This window comes from Corylus avellana, chromosome ca3 (genome assembly GCF_901000735.1).
Source record: "Corylus avellana chromosome ca3, CavTom2PMs-1.0".
Taxonomy (NCBI): domain Eukaryota; kingdom Viridiplantae; phylum Streptophyta; class Magnoliopsida; order Fagales; family Betulaceae; genus Corylus; species Corylus avellana.
Window position 1 is genome coordinate 9,829,446 of NC_081543.1, and position 20,458 is coordinate 9,849,903.

At 35.0% G+C, this 20,458-nt stretch overlaps 2 protein-coding genes across 3 annotated transcripts; both read right to left on the bottom strand.

The window, feature by feature from the left end:
• Positions 1-1,095: 1,095 nt before the first annotated feature.
• LOC132174948 (probable enoyl-CoA hydratase 2, mitochondrial) lies at positions 1,096-5,789 on the bottom strand. Of its 2 annotated transcripts, none has more exons than XM_059586713.1 (8): positions 5,425-5,789; positions 5,167-5,336; positions 3,838-3,912; positions 3,117-3,207; positions 2,947-2,998; positions 2,709-2,812; positions 2,563-2,639; positions 1,096-1,494 (listed from the first exon to the last, which is right to left on the bottom strand). In XM_059586713.1, exons 1-8 carry the CDS (start codon positions 5,630-5,632, stop codon positions 1,318-1,320), a joined length of 954 nt encoding a protein of 317 aa, XP_059442696.1. In that variant the 5' UTR covers positions 5,633-5,789; the 3' UTR covers positions 1,096-1,317. The 2 variants fall into 2 exon arrangements, with proteins under 2 accessions (XP_059442696.1, XP_059442695.1); XM_059586712.1 differs by having other exon boundaries at positions 2,709-2,866.
• A 1,663-nt stretch (positions 5,790-7,452) lies between these two features.
• Positions 7,453-11,378, bottom strand: LOC132176254 (uncharacterized). The gene is made up of 6 exons (XM_059588406.1): positions 11,306-11,378; positions 11,034-11,070; positions 10,544-10,827; positions 9,632-9,668; positions 8,635-8,840; positions 7,453-8,089 (listed from the first exon to the last, which is right to left on the bottom strand). Exons 1-6 carry the CDS (start codon positions 11,348-11,350, stop codon positions 7,610-7,612), a joined length of 1,089 nt encoding a protein of 362 aa, XP_059444389.1. The 5' UTR covers positions 11,351-11,378; the 3' UTR covers positions 7,453-7,609.
• Between the last annotated feature and the right edge of the window lie 9,080 nt (positions 11,379-20,458).

The window sequence follows — 20,458 nt, forward strand, 5'->3', positions numbered from 1 at the left end:
TACACAATAAGATTTTGTTCAAGGGAATAAACATTTACAAATTAACATCCCTTGCCCTAGACCTAAAGTAACCTTAAGGTGAATTCAATGAGATGAGGTTAGTGTGTATAGGCCCATTTAGTTCGGCCTTTGTTAGAATAGAAAATGGATCAAGACCTAAAGGCCGATTAGTTAAAAAATTGATTTTTTGAAATCATTTTTAAAAAATAACTCGTGGTTTAATGGTTGAAGGTGATGTGGCACATGGTAAGTGTAATACCCGGAATAAATAAAAGATAGAAGAAAATAGAGATAAAAAGCAAGAAAAATGAAAGCTAGAGAAAGCTTGAAGACTTAAAAGAAAAACAAATAAATAAATCAAAAAATAAAAATTTAGCTTTCTTGTCCGAACAAAAAAAGGATCTCATTCGAATGAAGTGCCTATAATTTGCTGTCGCTTATAAAATGCCAATAATTTCTCGAAATTTAATAAGCGCTAACAATCTATGGCATTTTATAAGCGTGAAGATTTGTCAGCAATTAATTTATTGTTGTCCACCAACCGCTTACTTTAGAGCATATTTGAGATGGTGTAGGAAAGTAGAGCTTTTAAAATTAAAAAGAGCTTTAAAAAAAAAATATATAAAAAAAAAAATAACAAAATAAAAAATTAAAATAAAAAAATAAAAAAAAACTTCAATTATAAGCTTTTCTAAAAAAGCCTTTTTGACCATTATTAGAGTAAAAAAAATAAAAAAAAAAGTACTTAAAAGTACTTTTACTCTTCCTATTTCCTAACATAATTCCAACCAGACTCTGGCTTATGAGCGCTGATAATAATAATAATAATAATAATAAAAATTGCTAGCGCTTGGCTTTTGCGCTCAAATTTGCTTTTCCTGAGAATTACCTACAACCCAGCCGTCATGACACTTAGAATCCCCCCTTCCAGTGTGATGAGATGCAGAACAAAATTTTTCAAAGAACTTCGAAGTGGATATTCTATGGTTGACAATAAGCACAGATCCAAGCAACACAGGCATGAAAAAAAAAAAAAAAAAAAAACCTTGATTTTTCTTGAAACCAATCAAGTTGAAAAAAGAAGAAGAAAGAAGAGAGGAAGAAAAAACTGTCTTATTCCTTGATAATTGTTACCATACGGCATCTACATGTGCTTACATAGGGAAAAAAATGCAAGCCATTGTCAAATCTGGGCTAAGTCTCCTTTTTCAGTAAAAGTTTCCTTCTTCAACATATCTAACATGTGGGTTTCTCTCAAAGGCCCAAAAACTCTGTTATTCCTTGATGCAGGTTATAAGCAAAAATCTCTTTCTTTTTTTACTCACCAGTATACCTTGGCTTCCGCTTTTCAGCAAATGCTGTTAAGCCTTCCAGGCGATCTTTTGTATGGAGTATCTGCTCATAGCACTCTTCTTCCAAAGCCAAAGCTGATGCCATATCCATCTCAACTCCCTCGTTGATAGCTCTTTTAGCCATCCTTATCGCTATTGGACCCTGTTCACAATCAATTTGAATATCAGAGAATCATGTGCAATCAATGCTGTCTTTTACCTAATCCAATTAGTTGCACCTGGTTTTGGGGTTCAAGTACTAATTGTGAACATTATACATATTGAGAAATATTACACAAACACCCTCTTTTACACTATCAAGTGCTTACTTCATAACGTAACAATTGCAAAAAGAAAGTAAGGAAATGGGATTAAAAAACGTTGTACTGAAAAGCCAACATGGCAACTACCACATTAGGGAGTATGCGTGTGTAAAAGAGGGATATTTTTCTACATATTTCATCATCACGTAAAACCATATAGGTATCTTTAGGTCCTGACACATACGTATAGAAGCTCTAGCTTATTGAATTAAAAAAAGAAAGATAAGAGTATCATTGATGCACCTCCATTAGTGATCACAGTATCCTAGTTTTTTTGTTCTTCATTGGAAATTGTTATATTATACATTTGAGTATCATTAAGAATTTAAGAATCAGATTATCAAATTTTCTTTTATGATTTCAAATAGTGTGTTGTAATTCTGTTGCAAAGATTAGTTATTAATTTTTTTCAGTTGAATTTGATTACATTTTTTTTAAACAAAATTTATCAAGAGCTCCTTTTTGAGATTTATTAGGTTTTAAAAATTTGCCTCATTCGGTATTTGGTGTTCAAAACTTTGCTTGGAAATCTTTTTCATCACCTAACTGTCTTGGTGTGAAAAAGATTTCTTTTGTGTTGAAGTCAGATAGAAGTCTTGACCTTGGGTATACACTGTTAAGTTAACCCCTAATGGCTTTGTTGAAAGATTGAAAGCATGTTTGATGATCATAATGATCAGAAGGTCAGGGCCATTTCTTTGGTGATCATAATGATCAGATAGTCATTAAACATATGGACATTAACGAATCATTATATCAACTCAAAAAGTCCTAGTAAAATAAAAAAAATAAAAAAGTCCTAATGAATTTTATGCTATGGTTGCTTAAATCTCATTTCAACAAAACTGCATTGGTTTATACACAAGACAACTATCTTTCCATATAGAATGGGCCAGAGAAACTTTTACCTTCTGATTTACATCCCGAGCAATTTCAAATGCCTTTAGATGAGCTTCTCCAGCGGGAACACAGTAATTCACAAGACCTGCAACATAATAAAGACTTCTGTTACTAAATATGGGACAAAAACAAAACAGCACCTGATCATACATACCCATGGACATTGCATCTCTGCCACCAATCTTCCGACCGGTGAATATAAGTTCCTTTGCTACTGCTTTCCCAACTAGTCTAGGAAGTCGTTGCGTCCCACCTGCCCTGTGGAAAGCCAGGATGAGATTTGTACTAAATAGTATTACTGCAAAAAGAAGCCTGTCCAAAATGGTTAAACTATACTAAGAATGTCAATCTGATTAGATAATAAAGAGATTTATTGAAATCACTCAACACACCCAGGGATTATAGCAAGTCCCGTTTCTGGCAAGCCTAATACTGCATCTTCTCCTGAACCATCCAAGGTGGGAAATGATCAAATGGTGACAAATACTTAACATCGTAATCAGGAAGATATCTCAGTGGATATATTGGAGTTAATTATGAGCTTTATTAAATCTAGATCTACCACATATCCGAAGATCACATGATAGAGCCATTTCTAGTCCACCACCCAATGCTGCTCCTTCAATAACAGCGATAGTAGGAAGACGAAGGGCCTGAATAAAATGGATTCAAGTGAATAATGTTAGTTTTCAAGGCCAAAACTCATATCATTGTTCGTGGAAAAGAAAGAAATGGTGATGAAATGCACCAATATGACGAAATCTTACAAGGAACTAACATATAAGCAGGGAAAGAGCAATAAGCAATTCATATGCAAGTGTGCATATAAGTGAGTGCTAAGTAACATCACATAAAGTAGGAGCAAGAGTGGGAGCAACAGCATGCTAAAATCTATTGGAAAATATTGTTCAAGTCCAAAGTGTAGCTAGAATGCCCATGTGTATATACCTTTTTAAACATAAGAATTTACAAAAGTTATTGCACATCATATTATGGCTCAAGATTGACACGATAAGATGCTTCAGCATTATGAACGGAGTATAACCAGAGTGTAGGCAGTTGGCATCTCTGACCAGTGGACTGGGGTGCAAGTTCACACTTAAGGCGTCAAGATGCAAATTGAAGTGAACCTGATGCTCTACCATGACCAGCCTTAAATGAAATCCCAATAACTACGGGTGATTGGATTGAAGTCTCATAGATATTTCATGTGGCCTTGTCATAATGCCAATTTGAAGGCAACACAACTATAGAGAACATACAGATAAATGAAGAGGACCAACCTCTAAAAATGAGAATGTTGCTCGAAGCGAGTTGACAAACAAATGAACCTCAGAGGGATTCATTGTCTTGCGCTCCTGCAAACCCAATTAACAGCAGAACTGTTAAGCATGTGCATGATAGCACTGTGTTAATACAGTCTTTATGAGATGCAAGGAAGTAGCACAAGCATAACTACAAGCATGAGATTAACACCTGATGGCAAGATGATAGCAAAAAAATTACAATGATAACTAAGATAACAAAATTTCGTAGGTTTTAGTTACATAATATGTTATCATGATGGTTCTTGTGGAACTTATGAAGTTATGGAACCATCATGATAACTCCTGGAAGTTATCATAATATTTTATCACATTATCATATAGTGCTTTATCTTAAGTTACCAAAATCTTTATGAAAAAACTCCTCCTATAAGAATACTTTAGTAGATTCTTCCGCATTATCATAGGGCTTTATCTTAAGTTACCAAAATCTTTATGAAGAAACACCTCCTATAAGAATACCATAGTAGATTCTTCCTTCCACTTTCCAATCCACTTTTCATAGTTATACAATAGCAATGATAGAACTCACCAGTTTTTCCTTTGCGCACATGGAATAGGATCTTCTCCACTTCACTTGAAATAAAGAGGAACCCTTTCAAGGTCTAGATTTTGTTTATTACATCTAATGGTTTATATGGTGTCGCATCATTTAAAAATTTTAAATGATGTGTTAACATTAAATATGTGAAATATAATCTGGACCATAAAGTGGTTCCCCTCAATTCCACTTTAAATGAAGTGAAATAGAAAGGATTCAACACATTGCCTATGAAATAATTGTTCGTTCTTTTTAGAGAGACAATTCACATACTCATATGGGATCGAACCCATATGACATTCTAATCAGAGTTACAAAAAACTTCAATTTGTCAAATCTTCAAATGACTTAATTCTTCTTCCTTTGAACACCCACTAAAAAAAAAGATTTCCTCCACAACATTGGCCAAATTAGCTTACATTGGGTCATTTCATGCTTATTAGAATATTAATTAAATAATTAAAATCAACAGTTTCCTATCCATTTAAGCTTTTAAAATAATTGGTTATTTAAAATGCTATTAGAACAAAAGTCATGAGTTTGAACATTGCCTCTATCGTTCACATCTCATTTCAATTAAATATTTCGAGTGTTTGGTCTCATTTATTAAAAGAGAGTTTGAACACGGTAGGGAAGAAGTGTTAAAAATATTAATTAAATAATTTTCTATCCACTTAAGTTTTTAGTATAAGTTGTAATTTATTTAACAATGCTCAAGTTTCATCCACAGTGGGTAGTTTTATTACCTTCAAATCAGCCCCAGCACAAAATACCCTTGGAACTGAACTGCTAATCAGCACAACATTAGCAGAGGAATCCCTTTCAATTGCTTCGAAGGTCTCTTGTAAGCCTCTCAACATGTCCTTCCCAATCGCATTTTTGGCTCCTGGCCTCTCCAATCTAACCTCAACAATTCCTGTACATAAAACTCAAGTGGATTTGTAGCTACAAAGCAAAGAAATTTGCACTCTTTCTGGGATTTCAAACTTTTATGAGAAAGTTACCGGAATCAGAGTCGGAGAGTCTGTTCATTCGGACTGACTCGGAAGAGGCGGTCTCCAAAATGAGAGTTCTGAGACTCTGGTACTGCCATGTACTGGACTTGGATGTGAAATTCCGAGAGATTATCAAGCTTAGCGTTGGTTGATTGGGCTTCGATCTTTTCAAGCAGTGATGGGTCAAAGACCTCGCGAAGACCCCAAAAGCAACCATTTTCTGGATTGAAATTTTTGAGTAAGAATTTCGATGGAGCTCAGAGTGATAGCGTGATGACAATTCTGTATTTCTGTGAATCAAGAGAGAGAGAGAGCCGTTTAATTGATGTCCCAATCATCGTCACTGTTTTTGGAAATTGACCGGAGAGGATCTGATTATGATTAGAAATTTAGAATTTTCAAAAATCTTAGGGCCATTCATGTTCTACCAATAAAAAATAATAATAAATATCTCAAAAAAGAAAAATAATAATAATAATAATAATATTATTATTTAAGATTTAAAAAATAGATTAATCAAATAATAAAGGGTAGCACGAACCTCATTTTAACTGGGAGTCAAGCCACCCCAAGAGCCAAATGGCAAAAATAATAATGGGTTGGCCCTTGGGGTGGCTGTGCCACCCTTCAAGCCTAGGAGTGGCTTTAGGCAAGGGCCAAAATGAAATAAAATAAAATAAAAAAAATTATTGGTTGGCCTTTGGAAGTGGTTCAATCGTCCTCCTTTTGCAAGATGAGGGTGGCCGAACCATCCCCATAACCTATGAGGGTGGTTCGGCCACCCTTGGCTGGCCATTAGCCACCCCTAGCTAAAATGGGGATGGTTGGCCACCCCTATGGCCAAGATGGGTGACCAATCACCATTTATTTTCTTATTAATTTTTTTTTAAAAAAAAAAAATCTTAAATAATAGTTTATTATTTTTTTAGTGGGACACGTGTCCCATTTGTGGCCTTTGAATTTTTTTTAAAAAAATCTTAGCCATGAACTAGATACTCTTCAGTCTACTAGTCCATTTAGGTTAGAGAGGATCCGAATCCTATTTTTACCATGTACTCGCTATTAGGTTGATAATTATTTGCGTGCTCTATATAAAATTATAGGGTTAATGTTTTTCATAAACGGGTTTGGTCATAAATGAGTTGACCCGCTTATCAAATTATATATAACAAATATAGGTTGAAACATTTCAAATGGGTCGTGTTCGGGTCAAATGAGTTGTATCAGATTAAGTCAAATGGTTTGAACATGTCGCGTTTAGGTTTAAATGGGTCAACGGGTCAACCTGTTTGAGATCCGTTTATTAAAAAGGTCAAGTAGGTCATGTCAGGTCACTTGCACATCATGTTCAAGTTTAAGAGTCAGATTCATTTAGCTAAAATGGGTCGAATTCGAATTTACCCTTATTGGGTTAGCAGGTCAAGCGGGTCGCCTCGAACCAAACCCGCCAATCCGTTTTGTTAGCCCTATCACTACCATAAACAGCAGCTTTTGGCGGGTATATTATCTCCAACAGCTTTAAAATTGATACATAAAAGTATCTCAACAAATTAGGTAAAATTTTGTAGCGCCAGTTTAGTTCATGGATTAGGTTATTGGAATGAAATAAGAGTAACTATTCTTTTTATTTACTTGCACACTATTTTTAAGAATAACTATTTTCATAAGAATAATTATTCTTCTAAGAAGATAATTACATATTCCTCTAAAAAATTATGTCGAGATTGAGGGGGGGTCCAATTTTACTAAAATTTCGGTAGGTTGTTCATGGCAATGAAAGTTTTGTGTTAATTGGTGTCGATCATTACATTCTCTCTAGTTGCATTATTGGTCATACCCACATGGGGAGATCTTTTTTAATTGTTCTTGTTAAAACCCACCTTAGGGTAATTAATTAATGTTGTAGTTTAAGAATGTATGTGCTCTTAATATGTTTGTACCATCTAGAAATTGTTTTAGAAAGATATTTATAAACCAATTTTTGTTGATAGTGAAAGATTTAAACACAGTTCAAGCTATTGTCAGTCTATTAAAAAGCATTAAACACAGTTCAAGCTATTATCAGTCTGAAGTCAAAAATACCTAGATAAACGAATTCCACATAGATGTACAAAGAGACAATATTGGTTGAATTTGAAAGAGAAATATTGACCACCTTAATATAGGCAATCTAGATTTCTACTCACGAAGCCTTTCACTTCCTGTGAATCCATTGCTCCAGCCGAAGTTGCTTTAAAGGAGGCCCTAGATTTGGCTTACTCCTTTGAGGACACCTCCATTTCCCAGCAACCTCCATTGCATCAGAGTATTGAAAATTTGTTGTTTCTGCTAAGAACTTTCTTTCTGTGGCACCATTCTTTCCACCACCCAATGGAACTGCCCTTCTATTAATCCCTTCTGGGCTTCTCAAGAAATTCTCCTTGTTTTTCCTTGTTGTAACAAAACCATTTTCTGATATATCTTTTCCTTCATTTTCTTTGCCACTGCTTCCATGTGTTGAATCTCTCTTATAAATAAACTGTTCTAGGGATTTTCCATCATCACAGCCTGAAGTTTTACTCATATTCTCAGGCACGCAAGTAGTTTTTTGGGGTTTCCGTAGCTTACAATGAGAGCCTTCAATAATCAAGGCTGATGAATCTTTCAAGGTTTGCTTACCAACCCAATTGTCACCCTGTAAATTTGTAACATCAAAGCATGGAATGACTTGACAAAATCAGTACACTTTTATGTCTTTATATGATTGAAATACCCTTGTTTTGATTTATTTCCTTTGGAAAAAATCATAATTAGTTCTTAAAATTTCTTGCCATTTCAATTTTTAATTTCAATAATTAGGTAGATTTACCTTGATTTCAAATATTGTTAGACGGCAAATTGAAAGGAGGAATTATTTAAAACTGGGATAAAACCTAAAAACATGATAATTGAAATTGGAAATCCAAAGACAAAATTGAAATTATAAGAAAACCTAAAGACAAATTTTTTATTTTTCAATTTTTTGGGGAGTTTTGGAAGAGGAACACCTCATCATAGAATGCTCCTTTTCTGATAATTGGACTTATTTCTCTTCAAGTTCTTGTGAATTTAAGAAAGCTTCAAACGCCAGTCGTAATTGCTCCACTATATCATAATCTTGAATGCCATCATATCTTCATTAGTAAATGTAAATTTCTATAATTAGACAAAAATGAAGGGGGAGGAGGAGAGATGGAATACCTCTCTTGAAGACTGCTGTCTCTGTTCATTATTTCCAAAAGAGTTGCTCTGTGTCTTTCCCGTTTCTGTGTTGCTCTCTTCATTGACAAACCCATCACACTCGCATTCACCGTCTTTAGAAAGAGAATCTCCAAAATAATTGCTTGTATCCAATTCAGGAGACTCATAAACATAGCTTGCAAACCAGTTTCTGATGTCAGGAGGCTCTGACAGACCAAGAAACAAAAACAAATCAACCACTGATTCTTACTTCAATTGGATTTTTTTTTTCTACTCTCCTATTTAATTAATTACTTATAACCATAAGGGTAAGAGAACGAGTACATTTCAAATTTTTATTTAGCCTTAAGACTTTCCCAGCAGCCAAACATTTTTAAACTCTATAAACTAAAGTAATGCTTTCAAGCACAATTGTGTGGGTTTGAGTCTTGAGAGTGGCCATAGATAGGACCCTATCTCATGGGATCTCTCAATTTCAAATGACTTATGGTCAAAATTTAAAATTGGTATATCTAAGAGTGTACACCATCATCATGTACACCGTTAGATGCACAAATTTTAAAATAAATTCAAAAACTCAACTCTTATAGTCTCTAAAGGGTAGCTCAATCGGCTAGGGACTACGCCTTATGAAGCGGAGGTCACTAGTTCGAATCTCCCTCCCCCCTCTTGTGTGAACATGTCAAAAAAAAAAAAAAAAAAACTCAACTCTTATACAACTCCTATACTATTGGGCAGATGTGGAGTGCTCATAAACCATTGGATTTATAGGCATTTTCTAATAAAAGTTGATCCAATGGTATATGAGCACTCGACGCCAATGAGTTGTATAAGAGTTGAATTTATAACATTGCTCCCAACTTTAAATCCTGACCATAAACTCTTCCTAGGACCCCTTTTAAGTGAGACGAAAGGTGAATAATGAGCCATTTTTATATTCTAAGATAATTTGATTTCATATGTTCTTAGTGGAACTTCTAGAGGAAGCGATACATACCAGAAAGAAGGAAAGGCGAGTCTGATGAATATTCAAGCTGCAACAAGAAAAACACAGTGGGTGTGAGACATTTTGATACTTCAATGTTCTGCTTGATTGCTGAGATATCATGGGAACAGAAAAGCAATAAAACATAGTTGCATTGGTGCAACACATCTAAATACCAAATCATGATTGTGCTGCTAGATTACAATCTACACCCAGATCAAAACTATCATTTAAGTAAAAAAAACGTAACGCCCTGATTTTTAAAACAAGTTGCAAGTGAAAAATATCCCATTAAACCTATCTTCTGATCGGCCAATCATCATGACCACGCGGACCACCCGAGAACATTGTTGGAAGTCCAAATTAGACATTTTTCAGTTACAACTTGTTTTAAAAGTGTTAAAGTATTGATTAGATGATTTAATTTACATTTTTCTATTAGCTTAAGCATTTAAGATAAGTTGTGATTTAACTTAGTATTAGAGCCAAAGGTTCTGAGTTCAAACTTTGACTCAATCGTTTACCTCATGTTGGGTCTCACTCACACGCGAGAAAGAGTGTTAAAGTATTGATTAGATGAATAAATGCACATCTTCCTTAGAACAAATGGTGATTTAACAAAAAGTCAGGGCATTACCAAAAAAAAAAAAAAAAAAAAAGGAAAAATTACTAAACTGATCCCTGGAATTAGGGTACAAAAAATGATTTTCAAACTCCTTGTGGCTAATATAACACTGAGTTCTACCTCTCTGGCTTGGTCTTCTTGTTTGAATTTCTAGCTGCTAAATCATTATCTTCTAATGACAAATATTTGATAGATCAAACAAGTAATTTTCTAAAATACAGAAACATAAATGACTTTTTTCAATATATTAAGAAAATAAAAAATACAAAATAATACCAAAGGGGATCAAGTAACAGTACCTTGTTTAAAGACGGGCCTTCAAGCTTATCACTTCCCAAAAAGCTGCTACAATTCACAAACCCATTGGAGCAAAGCTTCTCAGCAACAAACTCTTCGTCTCTTTTCCTGATTTTCTTAAGCCCACCAGGATTTTCTTCCTTTTCTCTGTCACCCTCTTCGATAACCAAATCACTTTTTGCAAATTGAATTTCTTTAGAAACAGAATCTCCAAAATTTTCATTTGAGTCCAGTACAGGAGACTCATACTCATAGCTTGGGAACCAGTTTCTAATATCAGGAGGCTCTGACAGAATCCACACAATAACAACAGAAAGAAAGAAATTGACGTTACAATTTCCTGCAGACTTGGAATAAGATTTACTTAGTTTGTGTTTGGTTGCTGATGGGATTAGAAATATGAGATACCCAAGTTCTCATTTCTTTCCGTATATTTTCTTAGCAAACAAACAGTCATTAAGATTTGCAGAATCTGGGAGAAGTAATGCATACCAGAAGGAAGCGAAAGGGAGCTCGTAGAACCCAGAACCTACAAAAATAATTGATAAAAATGAGAAATTTGGAGCTTTCAGTCTCTGTGAATTTGTGGGTCAAGAAAATAATTATTGGTAGAATCTTGCATAATCCATTCCAACCCTTATAAGGCTCTAAAATATTCCATTTTTCTTTTCCTATACTTTCTCAGGAACCAAACGGAACCAAAAAAAAAAAAAAAACCCACAGCAGATGAAGAATTGTAGGCTAAAGAAAACAAAAATTGGTACCTGAGAATCAGATATTTGTTGGAGTTCTCCGTTTGAATTGTCCATTAGATCTCTCTCGCTTTCCTAGTGTAAGAGTTAAAATATTAAGCGGCTAAATGGGTTGTTTATTTTGCTTATTTATTCAAATTTCGCGGAATGTAGTTGGCGCTTTTTTTTTTTTTTAATTATTTATCGTACAAAAAGTTTAAGGGCGCGTTTGGATGACCCTAAAAAGTGTGTTGCCCTATTTTGGTTACCTTACAATTACAAGTCCCTCAAAACGTAAGAAGCAAAATAATCATGAAGTAGCATAGGATATGTAGTAGAGCATTAGTATGAATCCTTTTTTACTGAGGATATGTTCCTCACATAAATTGGAAATTGTGAAAAATGTTTGTGAATCAATCTATTATCACTCGGTCAATAGGCCTTTTTCAAGTAGAGTGTTTTAGGATCCGTTTGAGATTGTGGTTTCAATAAGTGTGATTTTAAAAATAGCTTTTTTCAAAATGTTACTTTTTAAAATTACAAAAGTGTTTAGTAAAACATGTTAAAAAAATACTTTTTTTTTTTTAATCTAATATTTGTTATTCAAAATCGTAATTTTAGTTTAAATTCGCACTTTTTCAAATAAGCACCCCTAGCCTGCTTATAGAAATCGCAGATTTTTTTTTCCTATTTTAAATTATGTGCTTTTTAAATCAATGCCAAACGCCTTACATTTTGCGATATCTTTTAAAAACGCATATTATTCTTGCGAAATCGTAATCTCAAACGCACCCTTAATGATTTAGATCGCCCTTCCTCTCTCTCTCTTGCTCGAAGAGAGAGAAATCCTAGAAAACTTCGTTTTTCACTTTGTCTCAATGTTAGGCCATCTTCCTTCGTTGTGAGTGAATATGATGGAGGAGGATCCTCCTCCTTCTCTCTTTCTTTCGCCCCTCTCTAGGGTTTTTCTTTTCTTCTCTCTTTTTCCCTTGGGTTTTCATTTGCAATAACATCAGATTTACGGGGTTTTGTTCCTTTTCTTAGCCAACGTGCCACCTTTTCGCCTTCCCTGGTATCCTTGGTCACAAAAACTGCCACCCGCTTTTGTGTGCGCAGTCTAGGCACCTTCTTGGCGCATGAGTGCTGCACGCGCCGCCTCCACCTCCGTTTCGACTGGTGCCACACGTTGATTCGTTGTCTTCCTTGGAGCTTTAGTAATGTTTCTCTGTAGTAGGATTTCTCTTTTGGTAGTGAGGCTCCACTTAAGCAACTAGATTTAGCCAATTACAATGTGTTCTTTCTTTTGCGGTGGCTACAAAGTTTGAACGATGGTGCAATTGATGTTTTAAGGACAAAGTTTTGCTCTAAACTGGGCTGAAGAATTTTTCTTCAACTTAGTCTATAAAAGTGACATGTTTCCATTTTTTTAATAACATGTGAGATGCACATGTGTTTTTAATAAAATTTATTTCAACTTTGTCCCTACTACTAAAAAAACATGTACATCTCACATATTCAAGGGACACATGTCACTTTTATAGATTAGGTTGAAAAAAATTCCTCCAACCCAATTTGGAGGTAAACTTTGTCCAATAGGCATCTTCATGTGGTATGCTAAATCAAATCACCACTCAATGTTGCCTAGTTCTTGGTCGAGATGTCAAGCTTCAAATTGGCCATGCATAGTTATCGTTTCATTTTCTTTTAGCTTTAAATGCTAGCACTTTACCGATTGTATTGGGTATAGGTGTAAACCTAGTTGTGGTTATTGGCTAAAATTGCTAACCGAAATCGGGATAGCTGGTTGGTCAATTTTAAAAATTGGAACTAGTAACTGAGTTTTTTAAAAATTGGGTATTGGGCCTACTTTTTGGGATTAATTTAGCGATTTTTTAAAAACTAGTAGAACTTTTTTAGCTCAATAAGCTAGGCTTTGTTATGGTTATTTCAAAAAAAAAAAAAAAAAAAAAAAAAAACCTATATATATATACCCGGTTACCGAACTGGTAGGGCTAGTTACCGATTATTTTCAACCGCTTTTAAAAGCGATTGGCCGGTTAGCTGATTACAGGTTGGTAGCCAGTAATCAGTTGGTGGCCGGTTATAACCGAACAGATTTACACCCTTAGTATTGGGGTGCTTGTTGTGTTTCCCCACTTTTGTTTATGGTTTTTGTGTTGGTTGTTGTATTTCTCCCCTTTTCCTTCTTCCTTTGTAATTGCTCAAAAAAAAAAAAAAAAAGTTGGGTGTTTTAGTCTTTTAGACATGGATAGCCTTTAAAATTAGTCTCTTTTTTTTTTCTTTTTTTAAATAATAAATAAATAAGAAAGATAGCCACTAATTAACACACAATTGATAATCACCAGAGTTTTAACTAAAGCATCAAAAGATAACATAAACATTCTTCCAGTGGCTCGAAGTCTCAAGACGCTCTCTACTAGGGTTTCATCTCTAGCAGAGAGCGCCGTTGGAGGGGGAGAACCCCTGTTCTCCCCCTCCTCCCCCTCATCCTCTTCTCCCCCCGCCTTAGAGCTAGCCTATTTACTTGATGTCCCTTGCTCTTTGGGCATTTTCTTCCTCTCCCTCCCTCTTCGCCCCTTTTCTGATTCTAGTTTTTAGAGGCTGATCTTCCGCCCTTCTCCATCTGCCGCGCCTGTTGCTGGGTCAGGTTTGGCTCTGGTTCGTGTCCTGCCCGATCGACTGCCTGTCTCCTGGTCCACCTCGACTTGTGCTCCACCACCTTGCTACCCAGATCTGCCAGCTCCCATCACACCTTTTGCATTGGATCCGTCTCTCCGGATGTGGTTTGATTTCGGTTCTCTCCGGTTGTTTTTTTATTTTGTTTCTGGTTGTTTTATTTCCTTTCCTTTATGTCTGTCTTTTGCCGTGTTGTTTTTGTTGCCTTGCCTGTTTGTCATACTTTGTGGGTGATGCTCTTGGGGGATTCACTCAAACTCCCCCCCAGTTTGTTTTGTATGCGACTCCGATCTCCTCTGCACCCACTCTGTTGCCCACCGTCTGCTGTCGGGTCTTTCCTTGTGTCCCCCCGTGATGAGCTCCATCGCCACCTTTTGCGTCAGTTTTCGGCCAGCACACGATTGGCTTCCTTCAGGCTGCCATTTCTTGCTTAGTGTGATTCTCCGGTTTTTCCCTGTTCTGTTGGTTTTCATTTGTTGTTTGTCCGATTTTTTCTATTCTGTTTGTATTTCTGTTTTAGTCCCTTTAATTTCCTGTACGCTTTTATTTAGTGTTTTTGCTTGTAATAAGGCTTTTTTCCCTCCCGATTTGCATGCGTGATGCCCTTTGGGTTATTTGCTATGGTCCAAACATTTGGGTTGTGGATGTGAACGTTATCATGGCTTTCGGGTCGAGGAGGAAGAGTTTCGGTGAGGGTTTTTCTACCCTCAGTTCCGAAGAATAAGCACTACCTACGCATTAGTTTGAGTCTATTTGGCACAGATCCGTTTTTTAATATGTAGATTAGTCATGGGTTAGTGGATTGGTTTTGGGTCGAACGCTTATAATGTCGTAGCTTTGGCTATGGTTGCTTGTAAGAGCTTTATGCTCATGATAATTTCTATGAATAAGACTGATATAAATTTCCTTTCAAAAAAAAAAAACATTCATCCAGTGTTTCGGTATGAGACTGGTCTTCAAAGTGTTAAAGATAAATATTACAAACCAAGGCTGGAAGCATTAAAACATTAAACACAATCAACTAGACCAGAAGTTAAGCTCGACAAGATTCTCATAGGTCATATCATAATCCTTAATAACCTCAACCACATGCTCGTAGTCAACTTGGGGAGTTTTAGTCCAAACACATTGAATGAGATACATGTGCAAATAGGCGAAGAAATAGTAGACTTTTCTTCCCTGTATAAGCTCATCCATTACAACCTTTAACAAGCCAAGGTCCAATTCGTCAAAAAGGATGTTATGGACCTCACGTGACTGCAGGGCTAGAAGGCTTGAGAAGTTCCAGCTATCAACCACTTATGTTTATTGCTTTGTTATTTTATTCCTTGCGTTTTGTATTTCCCTTTCAGTGCTGCGTTTTATTTGTTATCCTAGTCGTTTTGAGAGGTAGTATAATATAGCTGTAATTCTGTTAGAATCTTCTACCAGAATTGGCTTTATATGCCATGAGTATGTGAGGGAAGGAGTAGATTTTTGGAGAATATTGTAGACAATGCCTTCAGAAGAGAGAGCCTCTCGAACAGCTCAAACTATCAGTTATTTCAATATTATTCAGCTATTTGTTCTTATCTTTTCATTGTTCTTCAGTAAAATCCTTTCCCAACCCAAAACATCCCTTACAAAGCCACAAAGGAGTCGGGCCAAATGCTCCATCACTACCGGGAAAAAGTCTCCTCCACTTTCGTTCCCGACATCCTTAAAAGACTGAACTATAAAACAATAAATATTTTACAAATAGATAGAAACAAGCATAAATCTACGACTTAGTGAGTAATAATATACATCAATGAAATGTTATTTATGCAATAAACTCAGTTGTTAACAAAAGTATATAAATCACGAGCAGGAATAAAGTAAGTTTCTTAGTTAAAAGATTATATGACATGAAAATGCAATATAGATATAATAAATGATAATGAAGAGAAACAAGTCATAGTTTAACTTTATATGGTCTATTCGGTCCCTTAACCCCTTCTTGCTTGGGTTGGCATTGTCTTGTGGGACCTATAGTACAATATCGGCATCCTAGATATTGTCACATATTGCCATATACTAGTAGCCGGACCGAGTCTAACCTCTAATGGTGACCCATCTTTTCATAGTGCGCTTGTCACAAATAACCATTGGATCCAAGGCCAAAGAATAAAATTAAATCCCTTTGGCCATAAGGCTAACCCTTATAATAATAACCCCATGACTGTTATTCCTTACATACCAACGTATCATGTTATGATGCAATTTAATTCACAATTTTTACATGTATGCATTTACAAACTCATCATTTTCATTATCTTGTTATTCATCCATCATTTTCACAAAATATAGAATTCACACTATATTAAATTGTGTTTTATGTGCATTATAAAAAGTGTCAAAATAGTCATTTTGCTTGGCTGTCGAATGCTCGAGTATCATGTCAAACGTTCATGGTCGGACGTTCGACAACCCCTTGCAATGTTCAATGGTTTGGCAGAAGTTCCTATTAACAAAAAAGTTTAAACTTTATCCATCCCAACATGACCTATGGTCCTAGTATCAAGCCTAAGATTGTCCTATTTACAAATAACACGCACATACACCAAAAAGTATGTCCAAGATTATTAACTCGCTAACCCATTACTAATCTTAAAATAAAACAATAACAAACAAGTAGATCGGTAACAACCCGAGTTTTATGGTACTACAGCGAAACTAACAACTTCAACATGTTAAACACAGTTTAATCAACACAACAACCCCAAACGCATATTATCCTGCACAAAACATAAACTTCTTAAATAAACACAACTTAAAACTACGAGGCATAAGGACATAAAATAACTCAGAGAAATCTTGGCAAGAAGGCAATAGAGATGAGATTATGATAAAGATGTTACCTTTCTGGAGAGAAAACTCAACATCTTCCCTCCCCTCTCCTCCTTTTTCTCTCCTAGGGTTTTAGTACAGCAAAGGGTGAAAAATGGAGGTTGAGAGGCGTAGCATTTTACTTATAGATTATTCAAATGGATAAGATTGGATGAGGTGTCTCATTTTTTTTTTTTTAAAAAAAAAAAATCTATTTTCAGCTTTGAATGTTTGAATCCAACTTCGAACATTTCCTTGCTACTCCTCCTTCTGTTGCAGCCTCCCCTCCTTCCCAACCACCTGCACTGCTTATCCCAACACCTCCTTGAGTCCACCCCATGGTCATTCGATCTCAGAATCCTATTCACAAACCCAAAAAAATCATTGATGGGACTCTTAGATATCCTCTACCCAATGCCTTAACTGCCTCCCTTGAAAGTTGAATTCAAACTCTCTCACTTGTTTTTCTTGTGAAGAACCTAGGTAGTCTCAATTTCTTCTTAGGCATTAAAGTCTTCAAAGTTTCCAATGGTATCCTCTTGACTTGGCAAAGATTTATTACTGACATACTATAGCGCACAAATATGGCCAATACCAAGCCAATTACATCCTCCATGTTAGATTCATCTCCTCTAATCAAGTTTGCAGGCACGTCCTTCTCAGATCCATATATGTACCGAAGCATAGTAGGATCACTCCAGTATCTTAAGATACCTAAAAAACACCATCTCTTATGGCCTCTGGCTTCAAATATGTTCCTCATCTCATATTTTTACTTACTTAGATGTTGATTGGGCTGGGTGCACAGATGATCGAAAATCTACCTTGGGCTACTGTGTCTTTCTCGGCAAGAACCTTTTACCATGAAGTTCGAAGAAACAACCAACTATTTCTCACGCACTCAAGCACTGAGTCCGAGTACAAGGCCTTGGCAAATACGGCTGTTGAAATTACTTGGCTACAACTTTTTCTTTGGGAACTTGGTGTTCATCTTCCAACTCAACCTACTATGTTTTGTGATAACATTGGGGCCACTTGCCTCTCTTCAAATCTAGTTTTCAATCCATGAACAAAACACATACCATTTTGATTGTTTAAGGTTGCCACCAAGACTTTGCTGGTCAAGTTTTTATCCAGTAAGGATCAAGTGACAAATATCCTCACTAAGCTGTTAATTTCAACAAGGATTAGTCGTTTAGCTTCCACTCTCAACGTTTTCTCTCCAATGTCTCGAATGAGGGAGCGTATTGAGACACAGGTTCATCCAACTTACTTAAGGCATAATCACAAGGCCAATGCAGATGAGAAGCTTCGGTTGACACAATCTCAAATGTATTTCAATTTTAGTTAGTCAATTGTATAGTCACTTAGGATTATTGTTGTTGTGAAGAGATAAACATGTGTTGATTGAATGATTAAATAATATTCAGGGCATTATACTCATTTCAAGTGTGTAGTCTTATAAATGCATACAGAAAGTATACGCGAAAAATGCGTAACTATGCCTTTCTTTTCAATGCATGAGAAATTGTATTTAAGACATTTCTACATATGGAAATTAGAGAATTTCCAACTAGCTAACATAGGCCAAATTTAAGTACCATGTCATGGGCAAGACCAAGTAGAAAACTTTGGCCAATCTCAGTGAACTCCCATGCAAGTAAAATTTAACTTCTTGGTTGTAACTATGATCCCATTTTAAACAAAAAGCACTAAAATTAAAGCTTGGATGTCTTATCTATACTTTGTTGATGTTATAGGTTGTTCCGGTTGCCGGTGACGAAAATTTCGTTAATTTCTGTAGTTCCCATCTTTGAAAGCAATTCCTCATCAACACATCATCCTCATTTAAAGGTAATCTCTTCAAAGTGAGCAATTATGTCAAGTTTGCCTTAAGAGGGACCTTAATTTCAATAAGTTCTAAACTTTTCTAAGTGAATTTAAATACGAAGCCACATATCAAGACAAACTTGCATGCAGTTAGAACTCGTTGCCCGGTGTCTCTCTCCTCTGTGACAGCGCAACTTGGCCTTTTTTTTTTCTTAGCAATTAATTAAGTGATATATAGCCGTTTCTCAGTCTGCCTAGCCACCATATCTCCTCTTCTTAATTGCTTATAAGCAGATGTATTCTTCCATTTTCTTTGTTATCTATGCTCGATTTCGCATCTAACTATATCAAGGTGTGAAGGAATTTGAACAATTCTTTGATCATTTATTTGGAATGGTTGGTGCTTGACATTTGAAGAAAGCTCATAAGCACATGCATTTCAAAGATCTTGAGTAATGGCATTCTCCATGAAATTTTAGGTAATTTATCCTTTCTTGATTGCCTTTTAAGATACAAAATTATGCTTGAAACAAGAAAGACCCATTTTTCTAGTTCATCTGCTTGGTTTTGGAGTAAGATTTTCCATTTAATATGTGAAACAAGCAAAAATGGTGATTTTTTATGAGTAAAGATAAGTTGATTTTTGGTTAAATGTACATATTATAGACGATCTTGAAGAATATGTTAGAGATCTGATATTTTGAAACATTTTACATAATTTTTCAAGTCTTCAAATCTTACTTCTAATTTGTGCATGTATGTTTGGAATTCTTGCTCCATATATGATTTGTTTTTGCCATTTTAATTTGTTTCCTAAAACTTTTTTTTTTTTTTTTCGTCTTTTCACTTTGTCTTTTGATCTAATATTTATACACAAATAGTGTAATCACAAAAAAATTATTGTCAAATATCTAGTATATATTTTATTTTCTTTTATCTAAAATGAAAAAATAAAAAAGATTGGAAATATTTACAAGGATAGGGGACAGTCACAAACAGCAATTCCATGTTTTTTTTTTTTTTTTAAAAAAAAAAAGATGTCACAATAAATTTTTGGGCCACAGATTAATAAATCACACAAAGATATCATGTGATCTTAAAATTTGCAAATGATGGTAGATTAATTATTTTCTATTCTTTTTGCTGCTAAAACATTTTAAAGATGTTTGGTTATTATAAAACAAAGGGAAAAGGGGGAGGTGTGCTTGGGATAAAACTTAATTAGGGTTAACTCAATGATGAAGATTATGGTAAAATTAATAGATAATCTTGTTGGCAGTGGTTGATTATATTCTAATCCTAAATTTTGTAATTAAACTAAACTCGTTGGACAAAAGTTAATATATATAATATTTTTTTTTTCTAATTGAATGGGGAAAAGGGGGTTCACAGTAGAGGTTCTTTCCCATTTATGATTGTAGTGGATAAGAGAACGGGAGATCACAAAAGTTAATATTGTTCAGAGTAAAATTATTATTGTGATATATTTTTATTATTATTATTATTTCGCTACGAATTGAAAGAGAATTAGAGTTGAAAAAGTCAATAATTAAACATATGAACTTTAGAGAATTTGACCTGTTCATTGCTCCCACATAATCTCAATGAGGTTGTAATGACGAAAAATAATATTATTGGGTTTTCAATGTGTGTGTGGATGGATGAATTTGGGGGAATTGGAACTATTTAGCATTAGAAGGATGAAAATATTTTCATCATTCCAAAAAGTAATGTATGGAAAAAGGAAGATAAATTTTGTTGTAAATTAATATATTGAATGTAAACATAGCATTAATTACTCTTTTCTCAGAG

Coding starts and splice junctions, on each gene's coding strand:
- LOC132174948 (XM_059586712.1), bottom strand. CDS start 5,632: ATGGTTGCTTTTGGGGTCTTCGCGAGGTCTTTGACCCATCACTGCTTG. Junction 5,337..5,424: donor ACTCTCCGACTCTGATTCCG/GTAACTTTCTCA, acceptor TTTTATGTACAG/GAATTGTTGAGGTTAGATTG. Junction 3,208..3,837: donor CAACATTCTCATTTTTAGAG/GTTGGTCCTCTT, acceptor CATTTTATTCAG/GCCCTTCGTCTTCCTACTAT.
- LOC132176254 (XM_059588406.1), bottom strand. CDS start 11,350: ATGGACAATTCAAACGGAGAACTCCAACAAATATCTGATTCTCAG. Junction 11,071..11,305: donor AACAAATATCTGATTCTCAG/GTACCAATTTTT, acceptor TTATTTTTGTAG/GTTCTGGGTTCTACGAGCTC. Junction 8,090..8,634: donor GACAGCAGTCTTCAAGAGAG/GTATTCCATCTC, acceptor ACAAATTTACAG/GGTGACAATTGGGTTGGTAA.